This window comes from Bufo gargarizans, chromosome 4 (genome assembly GCF_014858855.1).
Source record: "Bufo gargarizans isolate SCDJY-AF-19 chromosome 4, ASM1485885v1, whole genome shotgun sequence".
Lineage (NCBI taxonomy): Eukaryota > Metazoa > Chordata > Amphibia > Anura > Bufonidae > Bufo > Bufo gargarizans.
This window is the reverse complement of record NC_058083.1, coordinates 409,830,577-409,849,247: the sequence shown is the minus strand read 5'-3', so window position 1 is coordinate 409,849,247 and position 18,671 is coordinate 409,830,577. Positions and strand designations below refer to the sequence as shown.

Below are 18,671 nucleotides of genomic sequence, written 5' to 3'. Positions count from 1 at the left end.
GCTAACACGTTGCGTATCAGGTGGTGGTGCAGTTAGCTGTGGCGTGTTGACAAAACTTTTCCACATCTCTGCCATGCTAACCCTGCCCTCAGAGGAGTTGGCCGTGACACAGCTGCCTTGGCGACCTCTTGCTCCTCCTCTGCCTTGGCCTTCCACTTGTTCCCCTGTGACATTTGGGAATGCTCTAAGTAGCGCGTCTACCAACGTGCGCTTGTACTCGCGCATCTTCCTATCACGCTCCAGTGCAGGAAGTAAGGTGGGCACATTGTCTTTGTAGCGTGGATCCAGCAGGGTGGCAACCCAGTAGTCCGCACACGTTAAAATGTGGGCAACTCTGCTGTCATTGCGCAGGCACTGCAGCATGTAGTCGCTCATGTGTGCCAGGCTGCCCAGGGGTAAGGACAAGCTGTCCTCTGTGGGAGGCGTATCGTCATCGTCCTGCCTTTCCCCCCAGCCACGCACCAGTGATGGGCCCGAGCTGCGTTGGGTGCCACCCCGCTGTGACCATGCTTCATCCTCATCCTCCTCCACCTCCTCCTCATCCTCCTCGTCCTCCAGTAGTGGGCCCTGGCTGGCCACATTTGTACCTGGCCTCTGCTGTTGCAAAAAACCTCCCTCTGAGTCACTTCGAAGAGACTGGCCTGAAAGTGCTAAAAATGACCCCTCTTCCTCCTCCTCCTCCTGGGCCACCTCCTCTTCCATCATCGCCCTAAGTGTTTTCTCAAGGAGACATAGAAGTGGTATTGTAACGCTGATAACGGCGTCATCGCCACTGGCCATGTTGGTGGAGTACTCGAAACAGCGCAACAGGGCACACAGGTCTCGCATGGAGGCCCAGTCATTGGTGGTGAAGTGGTGCTGTTCCGCAGTGCGACTGACCCGTGCGTGCTGCAGCTGAAACTCCACTATGGCCTGCTGCTGCTCGCACAGTCTGTCCAGCATGTGCAAGGTGGAGTTCCACCTGGTGGGCACGTCGCATATGAGGCGGTGAGCGGGAAGGCCGAAGTTACGCTGTAGCGCAGACAGGCGAGCAGCGGCAGGATGTGAACGCCGGAAGGACAAGCTGTATGCAGCAGACTTTATGCAGCAGCTCTGACATGTCGGGGTAGTTGTGAATGAACTTCTGCACCAAATTCAGCACATGCGCCAGGCAAGGGATGTGCGTCAAACCGGCTAGTCCCAGAGTTGCAACGAGATTTCGCCCATTATCGGCTTGAGGCTCACCGGCAGCAACCACTCGTCGGTCTGTTGTTCTATACCCTGCCACAACTCCTGTGCGGTGTGGGGCCTGTCCCCCAAACATATGAGTTTCAGAATAACCTGCTGACGTTTACCCCGGGCTGTGCTGAAGTTGGTGGTGAAGGTGTGTGGCTGACTGGATGAGCAGGTGGAAGAAGAGGAGGAGGAAGCCGAAAAGGAGCAGGTGGCAACAGGAGGCAAAGAATGTTGCCCTGCGATCCTTGGCGGCGGAAGGACGTGCGCCAAACAGCTCTCCGCCTGGGGCCCAGCTGCCACTACATTTACCCAGTGTGCAGTTAGGGAGATATAGCGTCCCTGGCCGTGCTTACTGGTCCACGTATCTGTGGTTAGGTGGACCTTGCTACAGATGGCGTTGCGCAGTGCACACTTGATTTTATCGGATACTTGGTTGTGCAGGGAAGGCACGGCTCTCTTGGAGAAGTAGTGGCGGCTGGGAACAACATACTGTGGGACAGCAAGCGACATGAGCTGTTTGAAGCTGTCTGTGTCCACCAGCCTAAATGACAGCATTTCATAGGCCAGTAGTTTAGAAATGCTGGCATTCAGGGCCAGGGATCGAGGGTGGCTAGGTGGGAATTTACGCTTTCTCTCAAATGTTTGTGAGATGGAGATCTGAACGCTGCCGTGTGACATGGTTGAGACGCTTGGTGACGGAGGTGGTGGTGGTGGTACATCCCCTGTTTGCTGGGCGGCAGGTGCCAACGTTCCTCCAGAGGCGGAGGAAGAGGCCGAGGCGGCAGCAGCAGAAGAGGCCGAGGCGGCAGCAGCAGAAGAGGTAGCAGGGGGAGCCTGAGCGACTTCCTTGTTTTTAAGGTGTTTGCTCCACTGCAGTTCATGCTTTGCATGCAGGTGCCTGGTCATGCAGGTTGTGCTAAGGTTCAGAACGTTAATGCCTCGCTTCAGGCTCTGATGGCACAGCGTGCAAACCACTCGGGTCTTGTCGTCAGCACATTGTTTGAAGAAGTGCCATGCCAGGGAACTCCTTGAAGCTGCCTTTGGGGTGCTCGGTCCCAGATGGCGGCGGTCAGTAGCAGGCGGAGTCTCTTGGCGGCGGGTGTTCTGCTTTTGCCCACTGCTCCCTCTTTTGCTACGCTGTTGGCTCGGTCTCACCACTGCCTCTTCCTCCGAACTGTGAAAGTCAGTGGCACGACCTTCATTCCATGTGGGGTCTAGGACCTCATCGTCCCCTGCATCGTCTTCCACCCAGTCTTGATCCCTGACCTCCTGTTCAGTCTGCACACTGCAGAAAGACGCAGCAGTTGGCACCTGTGTTTCGTCATCATCAGAGACATGCTGAGGTGGAATTCCCATGTCCTCATCATCAGGAAACATAAGTGGTTGTGCGTCAGTGCAGTCTATGTCTTCCACCGCTGGGGAAGGGCTAGGTGGATGCCCTTGGGAAACCCTGCCAGCAGAGTCTTCAAACAGCATAAGAGACTGCTGCATAACTTGAGGCTCAGACAGTTTCCCTGATATGCATGGGGGTGATGTGACAGACTGATGGGGTTGGTTTTCAGGCGCCATCTGTGCGCTTTCTGCAGAAGACTGGGTGGGAGATAATGTGAACGTGCTGGATCCACTGCCGGCCACCCAATTGACTAATGCCTGTACCTGCTCAGGCCTTACCATCCTTAGAACGGCATTGGGCCCCACCATATATCGCTGTAAATTCTGGCGGCTACTGGGACCTGAGGTAGTTGGTACACTAGGACGTGTGGATGTGGCAGAACGGCCACGTCCTCTCCCAGCACCAGAGGGTCCACTAACACCACCACGACCATGTCCACGTCCACGTCCCTTACTAGATGTTTTCCTCATTGTTATCGTTCACCACAACAACAAAAATATTATTTGGCCCAATGTATTGTATTCAAATTCAGCTGAATATAAATTTGAGGCCTAGTATTTAGGCGCTGGGTGACAGGTATAGATTTACTGACAGAATTAGACTTGGAAATGCACAGTAGCGTGTGTGTGAAGTTATTCTGAATGACCCTATGTGCACCTTGAATATTATATACCCTTTTAGGGATGTATTTAAAGTAGGCCTGATACAGCAGAAACCACTAAATTAGGAAATTGCTAAATTGGGAATTGTATTTCAACCCAGAACAAAAAATGTGCTTTGACGGACACTAAATAACTTGCCCAGCCATAACAGTACACCAGTAATGACAGATTTAGCGGAATATAAATTTGAGGCCTAGTATTTAGGCGCTGGGTGACAGGTATAGATTTACTGACGGAATTAGACTTGGAAATGCACAGTAGCGTGTGTGTGAAGTTATTCTGAATGACCCTATGTGCACCTTGAATATTATATACCCTTTTAGGGATGTATTTAAAGTAGGCCTGATACAGCCGAAACCACTAAATTAGGAAATTACTAAATTGGGAATTGTATTTCAACCCAGAACAAAAAATGTGCTTTGACGGACACTAAATAACTTGCCCAGCCAGAACAGTACACCAGTAACGACAGATTTAGCGGGATATAAATTTGAGGCCTAGTATTTAGGCGCTGGGTGACAGGTATAGATTTACTGACAGAATTAGACTTGGAAATGCACAGTAGCGTGTGTGTGAAGTTATTCTGAATGACCCTATGTGCATCTTGAATATTATATACCCTTTTAGGGATATATTTAAAGTAGGCCTGATACAGCAGAAACCACTAAATTAGGAAATTGCTAAATTGGGAATTGTATTTCAACCCAGAACAAAAAATGTGCTTTGACGGACACTAAATAACTTGCCCAGCCAGAACAGTACACCAGTAACAACAGATTTAGCGGGATATAAATTTGAGGCCTAGTATTTAGGCGCTGGGTGACAGGTATAGATTTACTGACAGAATTAGACTTGGAAATGCACAGTAGCGTGTGTGTGAAGTTATTCTGAATGACCCTATGTGCACCTTGAATATTATATACCCTTTTAGGGATAGATTTAAAATAGCTCTGATACAGCAGAAACCACTAAATTAGGAAATTGCTAAATTGGGAATTGTATTTCAACCCAGAACAAAAAATGTGCTTTGACGGACACTAAATAAATTGCCCAGCCAGAACAGTACACCAGTAACGACAGATTTAGCGGGATATAAATTTGAGGCCTCGTATTTAGGCGCTGGGTGACAGGTATAGATTTACTGACAGAATTAGACTGGGATATGGCCAAAAAATAACCACACTATTGCTGGTTAAATGCACTTGGTGTGACAGATTGACCAACCACACTACTGAGGGTTAAATGCACTTGGTGACAGGCGCAGCTTGCCCCTGATGTAGTATATGGCCAAAAAATGAACAGACTATTGCTGGTTAAATGCACTTGGTGTGACAGCTTGACCAACCACACTACTGAGGGTTAAATGCACTTGGTGACGGGCGCAGCTTGCCCCTGATGTAGTATATGGCCAAAAAATGAACAGACTATTGCTGGTTAAATGCACTTGGTGTGACAGCTTCACCCTGATGTAGGCTTTAGCCAAAAAACAACCACACCATTGAGGGTTAAATGCACTTGGTGACAGGCGCAGCTTGCCCCTGATGTAGTATATGGCCAAAAAATAAACAGACTATTGCTGGTTAAATGCACTTGGTGTGACAGCTTCACCCTGATGTAGGCTTTAGCCAAAAAACAACCACACCATTGAGGGTTAAATGCACTTGGTGACAGGCGCAGCTTGCCCCTGATGTAGTATATGGCCAAAAAATAAACAGACTATTGCTGGTTAAATGCACTTGGTGTGACAGCTTCACCCTGATGTAGGCTTTAGCCAAAAAACAACCACACCATTGAGGGTTAAATGCACTTGGTCGCAGCAAGGGCTGGCGCACCACAAGACACAAAATGGCCGCCGATCACCCCAGAAAAAAGTGACTGACAAACGGTCTGGGCAGCCTAAAAACAGTGAGCAATTGAGTATCAGCAGCTCAATGACCCACAGCTGCAGATCGATCAATAATCAAGTCCTTTGGAGGAGTTAATCTGCCTAATCTCGCCCTACTGTCGCAGCCGCAACCTCTCCCTACGCTAATCAGAGCAGAGTGACGGGCGGCGCTATGTGACTCCAGCTTAAATAGAGGCTGGGTCACATGGTGCTCTGGCCAATCACAGCCATGCCAATAGTAGGCATGGCTGTGATGGCCTCTTGGGGCAAGTAGTATGACGCTTGTTGATTGGCTGCTTTGCAGCCTTTCAAAAAGCGCCAAGAAAGCGTCACAAAAGTGCCAAGAAAGCGACGAACACCGAACCCGAACCCAGACTTTTACGAAAATGTCCGGGTTCGGGTCCGTGTCACGGACACCCCAAAATTCGGTACGAACCCGAACTATACAGTTCGAGTTCGCTCATCCCTACTCACCACCTCATCCACTTACCTGATGACGTAAATGCACGCGCCAAGCGTGATCACGTGGTTATCATGCTCATGGCAGGTCCTTGGAGGGTTTTCTTCTGTCAATATGGGAGCGGGTGGCCTCTCCGCAAGCAAGTGGACGAGGCGAGTATAATATTTTTTTTTATTTTGAGCCACTATTTTGGGAAAAATTTATTCTTTATCATGAAGTGCGAGGATATTCAGGTTCATGACAAATCAAATCTTTCCTGAAATTTGGATTGAAGTCCACTTTAGATATTTTGATTCGCTCAACACTATTGACACAAAAATTATGAAGGACTCATATGGAATTAAGTAGTAAACAAAAAAGTGTTAACCCAGAATATGTTTTATATTTAAGATTCTTCAAAATAACACACTTTTGCTTTGATAACATCTTTGCACACTCCTGGCCTTCTCTCAATCAACTTCATGAGGAAGTCACCTAGAATGACTTTCAATCAACAGGTATGACTTGTGAAGGGTTAATTTGTTCTATTCTAATACAGTTCTAATACACATTATGGCAGGAACCATTAAACTAAGTAAAGAAAACCAACAGTCCATCATTACTTTGAACACATGAACATCAGTCAATCAGGAAAATTTCCAGAACTTTGAAGGTACTGTATCCTCAAGTGCAGTCATGAAATCTGTCAAACGCTTTGACGAATGTGTTTCTCATGAGGACCCCTCCAGGAAAGGAGGACCAAGACATGCCTCTACTGCAGAAGATAAGCTCCTTGGAGTTACCATCCTCAGAAACCACAATTTATCACCATCTCAAATTACAGCCTACATAAATGTTTTGCAGAGATCAAGAACCAGACACATCTCAGCATCGACTGGTTAGAGGAGACTGCGAGAATTTGGCCTCTATGATCAAATTGCTGCATAAAATCTGCTACTGAGTAACACGAAGAAGAAAGGAATTGCTGGGGCCAAGAAACACAAGAGATGGACATTAGACCAGTCAAATTTTTAGATTTTTGGTTCCAATTGCCATGTCTTTGTGAGAAGAAGTAAAGATGAGTGGATGGTTTCTACATGTGTGGTTCCCAGCATGAAGCATGGAGAAGGAGGTGTGATGTTGGTGGTGGTGGTTTGCAGGTGATACTGTTGGTGATTTATTCAACATTGAAGGCATATTTAACCAACATGCCTACCACACCATTCCGTAGTGAGATGCTATCCCACCTGGCTTGCACTTAGTGGGACAATCATTTGTTTTTTCATCAGGAAAATGATCCCAAATACACCCCAAAGCTATATAAGGGCTAGTTGACCAGGAGAGTGATGGAGTGTAGTGTCAGGTGACATGTCTTCCACAATCACCCAAGCTTAACCCAATTGAGATGGTTTGTGATGAGTCGGACCACACAGTGAAGGAAAAGCATCCAACAAGTGGTAGGCACCTCTGGGAACTCTATCACAACTGTTGGAATCCATTTCAGGTGAATGCCTTCATGAAGCTGACTGGAAGAATGCTAAGATTGTACAAAGTTGCCATCACAGCAAAAGGGGGTTATTTTGAAGAATCTAAAATATAAAACATATTCTGTCTTGTTTAATGCTATTTTTGCTTATTACTTTACTTCTTGGTTCCATATGTGCCCTTCAGCATTTTCATGTATTCAATATAAATGTACAATGTAGAAAACACATAGAGTGAGAAGATGTCTCCAAACTTTTGACTGGTACTGTATTTACATTTGATATGTATACTAATTGTTATTATTTAAGAATAAATATCATTATATTAGAGACTAGAAGCATTGTGAACCTTCTACTATCCAATATCCGTACCTCTATACTTGGCTCTCAAGATAAATTAAAGCTAAATACGATAGCTGCTGCTATTAAGGAAACATACCTGTCTAGTAGGAGATTTGGAGCAAATGACAATTTGCCTGGATGTTCCACTGACCGCCAGATTAAACCAACCATAAGAATCTCAAGCCAAGCACATTCCAAAAGATGAACCTGATCATGGAGAGTTAGGTCTACAAAGCCTGGAGAAATAAATAACATATTACATAAACTATTTAATGTAGTTCAAAAACATTTAAATTAAATAATTCTTAACATTTCTTTATTTTGGACAGCCCTGGAGGTCTTTGTTGGACTCCACGCTGTTCATATAAAACCATCAAACCTGGCAATCCCAATGCTGGAACAGGAAGGCAAGTGACAAATACAGCTCCCTCCATTTGTCTGCATTGTAATCAGCATTGAATTGTTTAATCACGTGGAACACAGACTAGTAACCAAGTTGACTGGCTTGAGTATAACTGCTCACATAACTAGAGGAGGCAGAAGTAATGGAACGTTGTGGAACGAGTGGAGGAACAGAAAAACTGTTTGTTCAAATCTTTGCAAAAGTGCCACAGTCTATTAGTGAGTAAATTGTCAGTGCTGTGTTTCGAAGAGGTTAATACAATAACCATATTACAACCTACAATGAGCTTAGATGGATTTATTTCTCTCATTCACATAATAATTTGTTAAATAAAAGCAACAACATAAAGCACAAATGTGGCAAAGGGTTTAAATGCCACACTCAAATTAACCACTTAGTACAGCCGTTAACAAAAACAAGTATTAAAACAACATGAGTATTGTTTAAATAATTACGGCGCTTGTTCTGGAAGCTACAACTCGTGTAAAGTGTTGACAAGATGGCACAAAGGACTAATATGTAGATGTCTTAATGAACAGGGAGGTCATAACCAACCATTCCACAAGACAAGTCAAATCCGTAAATACCTATATCAAGTATAAATACTGGCCAAAACTCCAAAGACAATCTAAAGCTACAAGTGCTACAACAGATGCTAATAGACCTGCCCTAAAATAGTATATATATTGTGTAATTGAATCTCAGACTATATGACCACCTATCTCCATACCAGTCCTTCACCTTCTCTATGTGGCACACAGTAGAAGAAAAGCCCAGCCAATAACATGTACCTAGACTATGCACAGCCAGTAGGACGGAGAACTGTGTAATAATGTGAGTTTAGACTTAGGACACACTATAATTACATTACTCAGCGACAAAGACAGATGGCAGAGCCTGTTTTTGTCACAGCACTATTCACTGCGACATCGTGTTGCCGGGTAGGCTGGCTGCCTGCACTCTTACGTACTGGCTGTAGTTGATGTGTATGCTGGTTGCTTGCGCTGTGCATGCTCCCTGTGGACTTTTGTGGGTGCGGACAGTATTCTGTGACTGTATGCTCATTGGGCCAGATTTATCATTAGCTCAGGTCAGAATAATGGAGTGAAAAAGTCCCCAAAAAGTCTCAAACACTAAAACTGCGCACAAATTTGCGACTTTTTTCTGCTCTGCACTATGCTCTCCAGTTTTCTGAAAGTGGGCGTGTTTTCTTATGTAAATTAATCTCTAGACAGATTTACTATTGGGACTATTTAAAAAGTCGCAAAAAAGTCGCAATTTCACTCCAGTGAGGACCATGCTTATCTTATAAGACTTTTTAAAAGAACATGCAACTTTTTCATAAAAACGTGCGACTTTTTCGTAAAGATGTGCGACTTTTGTAAAGCTGCTTACTGACGGATAAACTGCTACCGTCAAACCACATTTATTAAAGTCTTAAAGGGCCAATCATAAATCTGACTTGGCTAAAACTGACTTTAGCAATATGTTAAAGTGGAGTGAGCTGTCAGAGTAATGATAAATCTGGCCCATAGTGTTCATGTTGGGGTTAATGCTTCCCTGATATGTGTCTAAACATCGCTTATGTCCAGTTTGATTCTCATTATGTTTGTGTCTTGTACTATTTTTTAACCCCTTCCTGCCCAGCACCGTACTATTACTGTGCGCTAATCGGGCGGTTGCAGGAGCTGCGCCCACCCGATCAGTAGCAGGGTCTCAAAGTCACTGATAGCCTGACGCCTGCTGTATGCGCCGGCATCGGTGAAAACACTGATGCTGGCGCATTAACCCTTGATGTGCTGCAGTTTACAAAGAAATAAAAGTTTCAAGTTAAAAACAAAAAGAGCGTCCTTTTCCCAAAATAAAGTTAAGCAAATTTGTAAAAAATAGGGAAAACAAGAAAAGTAGACATATTAAGTAATATCACATGATCTAACCCCTCAGGTGAACACCGTCAAAAAAATAAAATTTTTGTCACCTTACATCACTAAAAGTGCCAACACCAAGCGATTAAAAAGTCATATGCACCCCAAAATAGTACCAATCTAACAGTCACCTCATCCCGCAAAAAATGAGCTCCAAAAAAATTAAAAAACAATGGCTAAATTTTTGTTTCAAAAGTGCTGATATTGTGTAAAACTTAAATAAATAAAAAAAGTATACATATGTATTGCCGCTTCCGTAAGAACCTGCTGTATAAAAATATCACATGAACTAACTCCTCAGGTGAACACCATACAAAAAATAAATAATTGGTCACATTACATCACAAAAATTGCAACACCAAGCGATCAAAAAGGCGTATACCCCCCAAAATTATACCAAACAGTCACCTCATCCCACAAAAAATGAGACCCTACCTAGGACAATCTGTCAAAAAATAAAAAAGCTATCACTCTCAGACAATGGAGACACAAAAATATTTGATTTTGCTTCAAAACTGCTATTATTGTGCTAAAGTGAAATAATAAAAAAAAGTACACATATTGGTTATTGCTGCGTCCGTAACAACCTGCTCTATAAAAATATCACATGACCTAACCACTCAGATGAACACCGCAAAAAAAAGTATGTCAAAAGCCATTTTTGTCACCCTACATCACAAAAAGTATAATACCAAGCGATCAAAAAGTCATATGCACCCTAAAATAGTACCAATCAAACCTTCATCTCATACCGAAAAAAATTAGCCCCTAATGAGTCGCCTAAAATAAAAATAAAACTATGGCTTTCAGAATATGAATAAGACACTAAAAAAATCTTTTTTTTTTAAAAATGCTTTATTATGAAAAACTGAAACAAACAACCAGACAAACTAGTCATCTTTTGTATTGTCGCATCCATAACAACCTGCTCTATAAAAATGCCACATGATCTAACCTCTCAGATAAACACTGTAAATAACAAAAATTAAAAACAGTGGCAAAACTGCTATTTTTTGTTACCTTAAATCACAAAAAGTGTAATATAGAGCAACCAAAAATCAAATGTACCTTAAAATAGTACCAACACAACTGCCACATTATCCCGTAGTTTTCAAAATGGGATCATTTTTTAGAGTTTCTACTCTAGGGGTGCGTCTTCAAATGTGACATGGCAGCTTAAAAGTATCTCAGTGAAATCTGCCTTCTAAAAACCATATGGCGTTCCTTTCCTTCTGCGCTCTGCAATGTGACTGTACCGCAGTTTACAACCACATATGGGGTGTTTCTGTAAACTACAGAATCAGGGCAATAAATATTCAGTTTTATGTGTCTGCTAACCCTTGCTTTGTTAGTGGCAAAAAATTAATTAAAATGGAAAATCTGCCCAAAAAGTGAAATTCTGAAATTTCATCTCCATTTTCCATTAATTCTTGTGGAACACCTAATGCCTCTTTCTCACGAATGATATGGATTTGGTCCGGATGCGTTCAGGGTGCGTTCAGTAAAACTCGCACCATTTTGCAAGCAAGTTCAGTCAGTTTTGTCTGTGATTGCGTTCAGTTGTTCATTTTTTTTCCGCACGGGTGCAGTGCATTTTGATATGTCTTTCACGCGCGTGATAAAAAACTGAAGGTTTACAAACAACATCTCTTAGCAACCATCAGCAAAAAACGCATTGCATCCGCACTTGCTTGCGGATGCAATACGTTTTTCATGCAGACCCTTTCACTTCTATGGGCAGCCCCATTCACTTCCAGGGCTGCGTGAAAAACGCTGAATAATAGAACAAGCTGCGATTTTCACGCAACGCAAAAGTGATGCGTGAAAAACAACGCTCATGTACACAGACACATTGAAATGAATGGGTCAGCATTCAGTGCAGGTACTATGCGTTCACGTCACGCATTGCACTGGCGTGGAAAACTCGCTTGTGTGAAAGGGGCCTAAAGGGTTAAGAACGTTTGTAAAATCAGTTTTGAATACTTTGAGGGGTGTAGTTTCTAAAATGGGTGGTTTCTATTATGTAAGCCTCACAAAGTGACTTCACACAGTGACTTCAGACCTGAACTATTTTTGGAGTTATTTCTATCCATTATAAAAGTAGAGAAATTGAAATTAGGAAATTCTAGCCACTGCTCAAACCTGTATTGTGTGCTCGCTGTGGAACTAGAGCACAAGACACCTAGTGCATTTCAGATCCTGCTGAGAAATTCTCTGCTGGTAGATAGTAACCCCTTCATGATCACAATGGCAATAGAATGGTGTCTAGGTGAATGGCAATAGATTGGTGGCTGATGTCGCCAGGCTGATAAACATTCAAAGAACTATCTCAAGAGTATCATTACATGTTACATCTATAAATCCATAAGGCTTTTGGGATGTATTATTGTCTGCAAGCTATAATCTTCTGTTATCTATTTAAAATAACAAAGAATGAATTATAGGTAAATGCAAAGTTAATCTCTTTATACTCAATACAGTTGATCATTCAACTGCGGTCCATCTTAACTGAGGCAAGAGAAAAAATATTGCTGAATACAGTGCTCATTCAGTGCTATTCCATGTGTGCAATAGCTCAGATTAGCTGCTAATTCTAGTTCTTATCTAAAGTTATCTGCCTAAATGAATAAAGAAATGTGTCGCATATTCATAGTATATTCCATGCGTGTCTGATCAGCTAGGAGTCCACACTGATCTGAAGTATGAGGGTACTTCATTCTCCCAACTTTTAACAGAGTGGAGATTGCACATATGCAGAAACTGTTTAGTTACTCAAAAGCTTGCATAATTGATAAAGTCTAAAGATATTAACTACATGTATATTTCTAATTTCATGTAATGTATATAATACTGTAAACCACTAACATAAAAGGGGTTATACAACAAAAAGTATTATTATACCATGAATAGGGCATTGCAAAGTATTATTTCAGTATACACACAATAGAAATATAGAAATATTGTAAGGCTTTTTATGTATATTGTCCTCCAGTGATGGCTAGTTCGCAGTGTTCGCCAATTAACACATCCGGGCTGCCATCTTGACTCACAAGTCCGGCGATGCACGGGTAAGCCTTTACCTGTGCCTGTGCCGGTCTGAAACAAATGGGGTCACTGGGAGCAGGCAGTTCCAAGAACAGCCTGATGAAGGCCCCCGACTGCATTGGTTTCAGACCAGCTCCCGGCACAGGTAAGGGCTTACCTGTGCATCACCGGACTTGTGAGTCAAGATGGCAGCCCTCATGTGTTCGTTGGCGAAAACTGCGAACTGGCCATCACTGTTGTCCTCTCTGGTAGAGCTCCCTGCTGTTTCTCCTGTTGCTGAGATTCTGGTCCACCTTCTCTTGCATTTAGCTGTGGACAGACATGCTCATTAGCTTCCCTGATCTCTTCCTTCTTTCAGTGCCAACATATGATTTCATAGTAAAGCAGCCCAAACATCTTTCAATAATTAGTCACTGCTTCGAAATTCATTGATATATACAGCTGTCTCACTCTGTAGAGATTTGCATACCATAGTGATATCATTATTGGAATCACTGGTGCTATTTGTGGGGGACTATTGTCTATGTAAGGGGAGGAAGGAATTAGCAAGAGCTTATTGAAATGCACTCCTGGGAGATGCAGGTGCTTGATAGTCCCATTTGACAAGCTGCTGCCCACCCACAGACAAGGAAGAGAAAAGTCCTCTAGACAATGTGAGCGAAAAAGAGAAAAAAACACTGTGTGCATGCTACAGACCACCACCATCAGTGAAGTTTTTGTGTTCCGTAATTTATTTTTTATCAAGGGAGGTCTGTGGCCCGTGGGAGTACACAGATAAACCACTTGATGTACTTATTTACTCCAGTCTTGTAAGGAGGACCTTCCTCCTACAATTTAAAATAAAAAATATATAAAAATTTAAATCACCCCCCTTTCCGTAGAATAAAAAAAACATAAATAATGAAAAATATAAACATCATGGGCATCACCTCTTCTGAAAAAATCTGTAATATTAAAATGGTGGCATAGGGACAAGACCTGTAAACTGTGGATGAATTGCATTTCTTTTTCCAATTCCATCCATTTGAAAAAAAAATCCTGCTTCTCACTACATTGTATGCCACAATAAATGGTGGCATTAGAAAGTACAACTTGAATATTTAAACGGAAAAATAAAAAAGTTATGGCTCCAGGAAGACAAGGAAGAAAAATGAAAACACAAAAATGAAAAACCTCCAGTATCCTAAGGGTTAGCACTGCTAGGCAAAAAAATATGAAAAATCTTTGTCAAAGTGACCAACACCCACATTTAAAATAATTTTCAAATATTGAATTACATAAATGATGAAAAATCATAATATTTTTTATATTACATTAGTTTGGTGAATATTTTACTCTCTAATTGTTATCATTGATGTTGAGCGAAGCATTTGAAATGGAATTCAGTCCAAAGTTTAGGAAAACTTTGATTCACCACAAAGCCAAATTTCCTTGAACTTCTTGGTAATAAATCAGGTTTCCTAAAATGGGCTGCTGCACGTGTTACAAAGTGAAAGTAAGACGCATGGGAGAGCGAGACCTGCAGCAAGGCAATCCATAGGTAGCCATTCCTTGTTAAGTCGCAGCCCTATAAAGCCTCATCCAGCACGGTCTCCGGCATTGTCTTGTGAGCTGAGCATAGGGAAAGATGTGGCAAGTGCTCATGCGCTAGGGACAGTGTTGCTGCAATAATCCAGCGGCCATGTTTGATCCATCCACCATGTTCAGCATCTGGTTTTAACCCTAATAATTTTAAAAGTGAAATACCATTTGGTTCATAGTAGGGAGGGATCCGAAACCTTATGGAGGAATCCACATGGGATTATGGTCATCCCTGTTGTGAATCCCTCCATTTTATTGCTTTGAGGAAGATTTTCCCACCTAAATGCTGTGTACCATATCTGGTACCATCACACAGGAGAACAGGGGCTGCCATACATACGCTCCGGCTCCCCCGATCTCCGCCGGCGGGAGCCAGAGCACACCCAGATGGCCACGACATCTAAAGAGTTAAAAGTCCATGACCTTCAGTAATCTGCCGGGTGTCTGCTCTTTAAAACAGAAGACACCAGGAGGCCATGGAGCCCGCAGCACATGTGTCACGGTACCTTTTGTGACAGAGGCTAGAAGATCTGAGAGACTGACTGCATGTGAGGTCAACTGACAGTCTCTTGATTCTCAGTGTTGTTGTTTGGTAATGACCACACCTCTTGTCAGGTGCAGCTTGTGGTCTCTATTTAGTTTGGTCTCACACTTGATACCATACTCATCCATTTTCTATAAGATATTTGTACTGCTCTTTGTATTTGGTTGTTTCCTTGTGCTTGTTGTTACTAGGCCTCAGGGATATTTACAGGTGATCCTCTGGACCCAGGAGGTCAAAAGTACGGTTTCAATAGTCAAGGACTATAATTCCTGTTTCTGGCCTTTTCTCTAGTTTTTTTATTATTAAAATATAACTTTTATTTTTCTTTTAATAAACAATATAGCCACAAAAAACATATAAAGTTTAAAACTCGATATGAAGGGCAAACTGTTAGGGGGCTATAGGCTTAAAACCCACTGCTTGTCTATGGGTGAACTAAGAGTCCTAGTTATCTCTTGCAAGGGATTGCGCCTCAGGGAGATGCTGGTTCGTTCACCTGGGAAGGAACCAGTAGTCTCATTCCCTGTCACTACCTCTAAGACATTTCAGGGCTCCTAGGGTTTAGGTTCCGACGTATATATTTTCCCACCTTCAGGGTCTATACATACTGACAGGCCTTCAGGGCCAGTTCTAGGGGTTTCCTAGGAGGTGACCTTTTCCCTCTCCCTAGCCTTGAGGCGTAGTTCTTTGTCATTTCCCTTCTGTTGTCATTCTGGTGTCCCTCCCCTCCACATTATCTGTGACATTATCAACCACCCAAAAAAAAAGCCATTTTGTTTGCATCAGTGTGGCAATGTATTTCTGCATTCGTCGGACAACACCAAGGGCTGTGTCTGGAGGTAGCTGACCACCGCACGACCGTCTCACAGATCCAGAGACCACAGGCGGCTGGTTCCGGCAGCGGGAACCAGGCCTGCCCCGAATCCAAGGTGGCTCTTCCGGACAGATTTTCAGAGGAAGTGACAATTTTAGTCGATTCAGGGAGTCATGCAAATTATATTTTAAACTGTGCCCATGCTCTTCTGGGGACGATAGTCAAAGACTGGGTATAATCATGACTGTTGCGTGGCTTACGGCAGGGAGGGTGTTCTGCGGAGCCCTATTGCTCTGACTTTAGGAGATGGGCTACAGATACGGAGTGGAGTGATCCAGCTCTCCGTAGTCAATTCTGTCAAGGGCAATTCGAGCCTGAAGGATGCATTGGCGTTTCATGAATATCCTGAGTCATTGGAGGTGGCCATGTCCCTTGCTGTTCGTATTAATAGATGCCTGAGAGAGAGATCTAAGGTTCTTCACATTCAGGACTTACTATCATATAAGGTGGCGGCCTCTTCCAACACTTTGGGTAAAGAGACACTTGAGCACATGTCTGGTGATGAGCCAATGCAGCTGGGGGGAGCTACCCCTGGAACTTTAGGCTTAAGATGAGACTTTGATTTTTCTGTGAAAAAGGGGGACAACGTATGTCATTATGTTAAAAAAAGAAAAAAAAATGTGTTCAGTCCTCATCTCACTGTTGGTGGTGTGGGTGGGCAATCTGAGAAATAACTTTTGCCGGTAATACCCGATTTCTCCTGCTTTCCAAGGTAGCGCTAGACTCCCAAACTGTGGGAATTGAAGTATTTATTGACAGTGGGGCAGAGGTTAACATAATTGATGGTCAGTTCGTTCATATGTATGGGTTGACAAGTGCATTGGACAAAAATATTTCAGTGTTTGCAATTGATTCCGCTCCACTCACAGAAAAATGTTTATCACAAATGGTGCAGGATATTTGTTTAAAGATGGGGGATTTTCATCAAGAATCCATTTTGTGTTTTGTGCAGTTTTGTCCTGCCTGCTCCCTTGGTGCTAGGATTACCATGGTTAAGCTAACATAATCCTACCATCGATTGGCAAGCGAGAGATTCTTGATTGGAGTGATTATTGCAGAGACAACTGTCTTAGCATGTCGCTTTCTGTTGTAACCAATAAAGTTATACCTTCGTTTATTTCAGATTTTTCCGATGTATTCTCTGAAAGTGGAGACCAGGAGCTACCTCCACATCGTGAGTGTGATTGCCCCGTCAACCTTATTCCGGGAGCTAGGATGCCCAAGTCTCGGTTGTATAATCTTTCTGAACCCGAAAGAGTAGCCATGCGAGAATATATCACCGAGAGTTTGGCTAAAGGTCATATTAGACCATCCAAATCCCCAGTGGATGCAGGGTTCTTCTTTGTTAAGAAAAAAGACAGAACTCTTAGACCATGTTTTGACTTCCGTGAGCTTAATTGCATTACAGTCCGTGATCCTTATCCCCTTCCTTTGATCCCAGATTTGTTCTATTTAGATTGTCAGTGCCAATGTGTTCTCTAAGTTGGATTTGAGGGGGGGCTTATAATCTGGTAAGGATCAAGGAGGGGGATGAATGGAAGACAGCCTTTAATACCCCTGAAGGTGATTTTAAGAATTTGGACATACCTTTTGGGTTGACCAATGCTACTGCGGTTTTTCAACATTTCATTAATGGCTTACCTGGAGTCGGCTAAATGTCTGAACCCAAGGCAGGCCAGATGGTCGTTGTTTTTAACCACATTTAATTTATTTGTCACCTATTGCCCTGGGATTAAGAACGTTCGGAAGATTCTGGTCCTATCTTGTCTGAAGGGGTAGTAATTTCTGCCCCTTTATCCCAACCTTGAGGCAGAGTTGTTGGAGGCCCGGGGAGATACACTGGATTTTTGTCCTTTGGGAAAGTTGTTTGTTCCTATTACGGCACAAGGTATTCGAGGAACATCACTCTACTGTTCTTACAGGACACCCTGGGAGCAAATCCACGGTCGATTTCATGTCTCGTAGATTCTGGTGGCCGGGGTTGCGTAAATGTGTTGAGGGCTATGTGTCAGTCTGTAGTACTTGTGCATGTGCTAAGGTGACACATACTCAGCCTTCAGGATCTCTACTTCAGTTGTCTATCCCGTCCAGACTTTGGACTCATTTGTCCATGGACTTTATCACAGATTTGCAGAATTCCTCAGGAAAAACTGTGATTCTGGTGGTTGTTGATTGCTTCAGTAAAAGCACTCTCGCACAAGTGTTTGTTGACATCGTGAAGCTACATGGTATTCCCTCTGATGTGGTGTCTGATAGTTTGGATCCAGATTCTGGAAGGCGTTCTGCACTCGCTTGGGGGTATAATTGTCCTTCTCTTCAGCCTTTCATTCTCAGTAGAACGGACAGCCTGAGCGCACTAACCAGAATCTGGAGACTTATGTTTTGTCTCAGAGAATAAGGAGGAGTGGTCTTCTTTTCTGTCTTTGGCCAAGTTTGCCATAAATAACCGCAGGCAGGAGTCCACTGATAAATTGCTGTTTTTTGGGGCATATGGGTTCCATCCGCAGTTTGGCACATTTTCTAGTACTGAGACTTCTGGTATACCTGAAGAGAAAAGATTTTCCTCTTCATTGTCATCTATTTGGCAGAAAATTCAAAATAATCTGAAAAAATGTGCAAGAAGTATAAACTAATGGCTGACAAGAGACGTATGAGTGGTCCAGATCTAAGAGTGGGTGATTCTGTGTGGCTGTCCACAAGAAACATTAAGTTTAAAGTACCTTCTTGGAAGTTGGGTCCAAGGTTTATTGGTCCAGATAAGATCTCTGCTATTATTAACCAGGTAGCCTTTTGTCTTTAACTTCCGCAGGCTTTAAAAATTCATATTTTACACAAATCATTACTGAAGAGATATGTCGAAACTGCTCTACCATCCTCCC

General features: G+C 43.1%; 1 protein-coding gene across 2 annotated transcripts in view; it reads right to left on the bottom strand.

Moving 5' to 3' along the window:
* The window catches only part of ESR1 (estrogen receptor 1), a 704,728-nt gene that overhangs the window by 72,393 nt on the left and 613,664 nt on the right, over window positions 1-18,671 (bottom strand). For both annotated transcript variants that reach the window (XM_044291598.1, XM_044291597.1), the window contains exon 6: window positions 7,518-7,656. In XM_044291598.1, coding sequence (XP_044147533.1) covers window positions 7,518-7,656 — 139 coding nt within the window. The remainder of the gene's footprint in view (window positions 1-7,517; window positions 7,657-18,671) is intronic.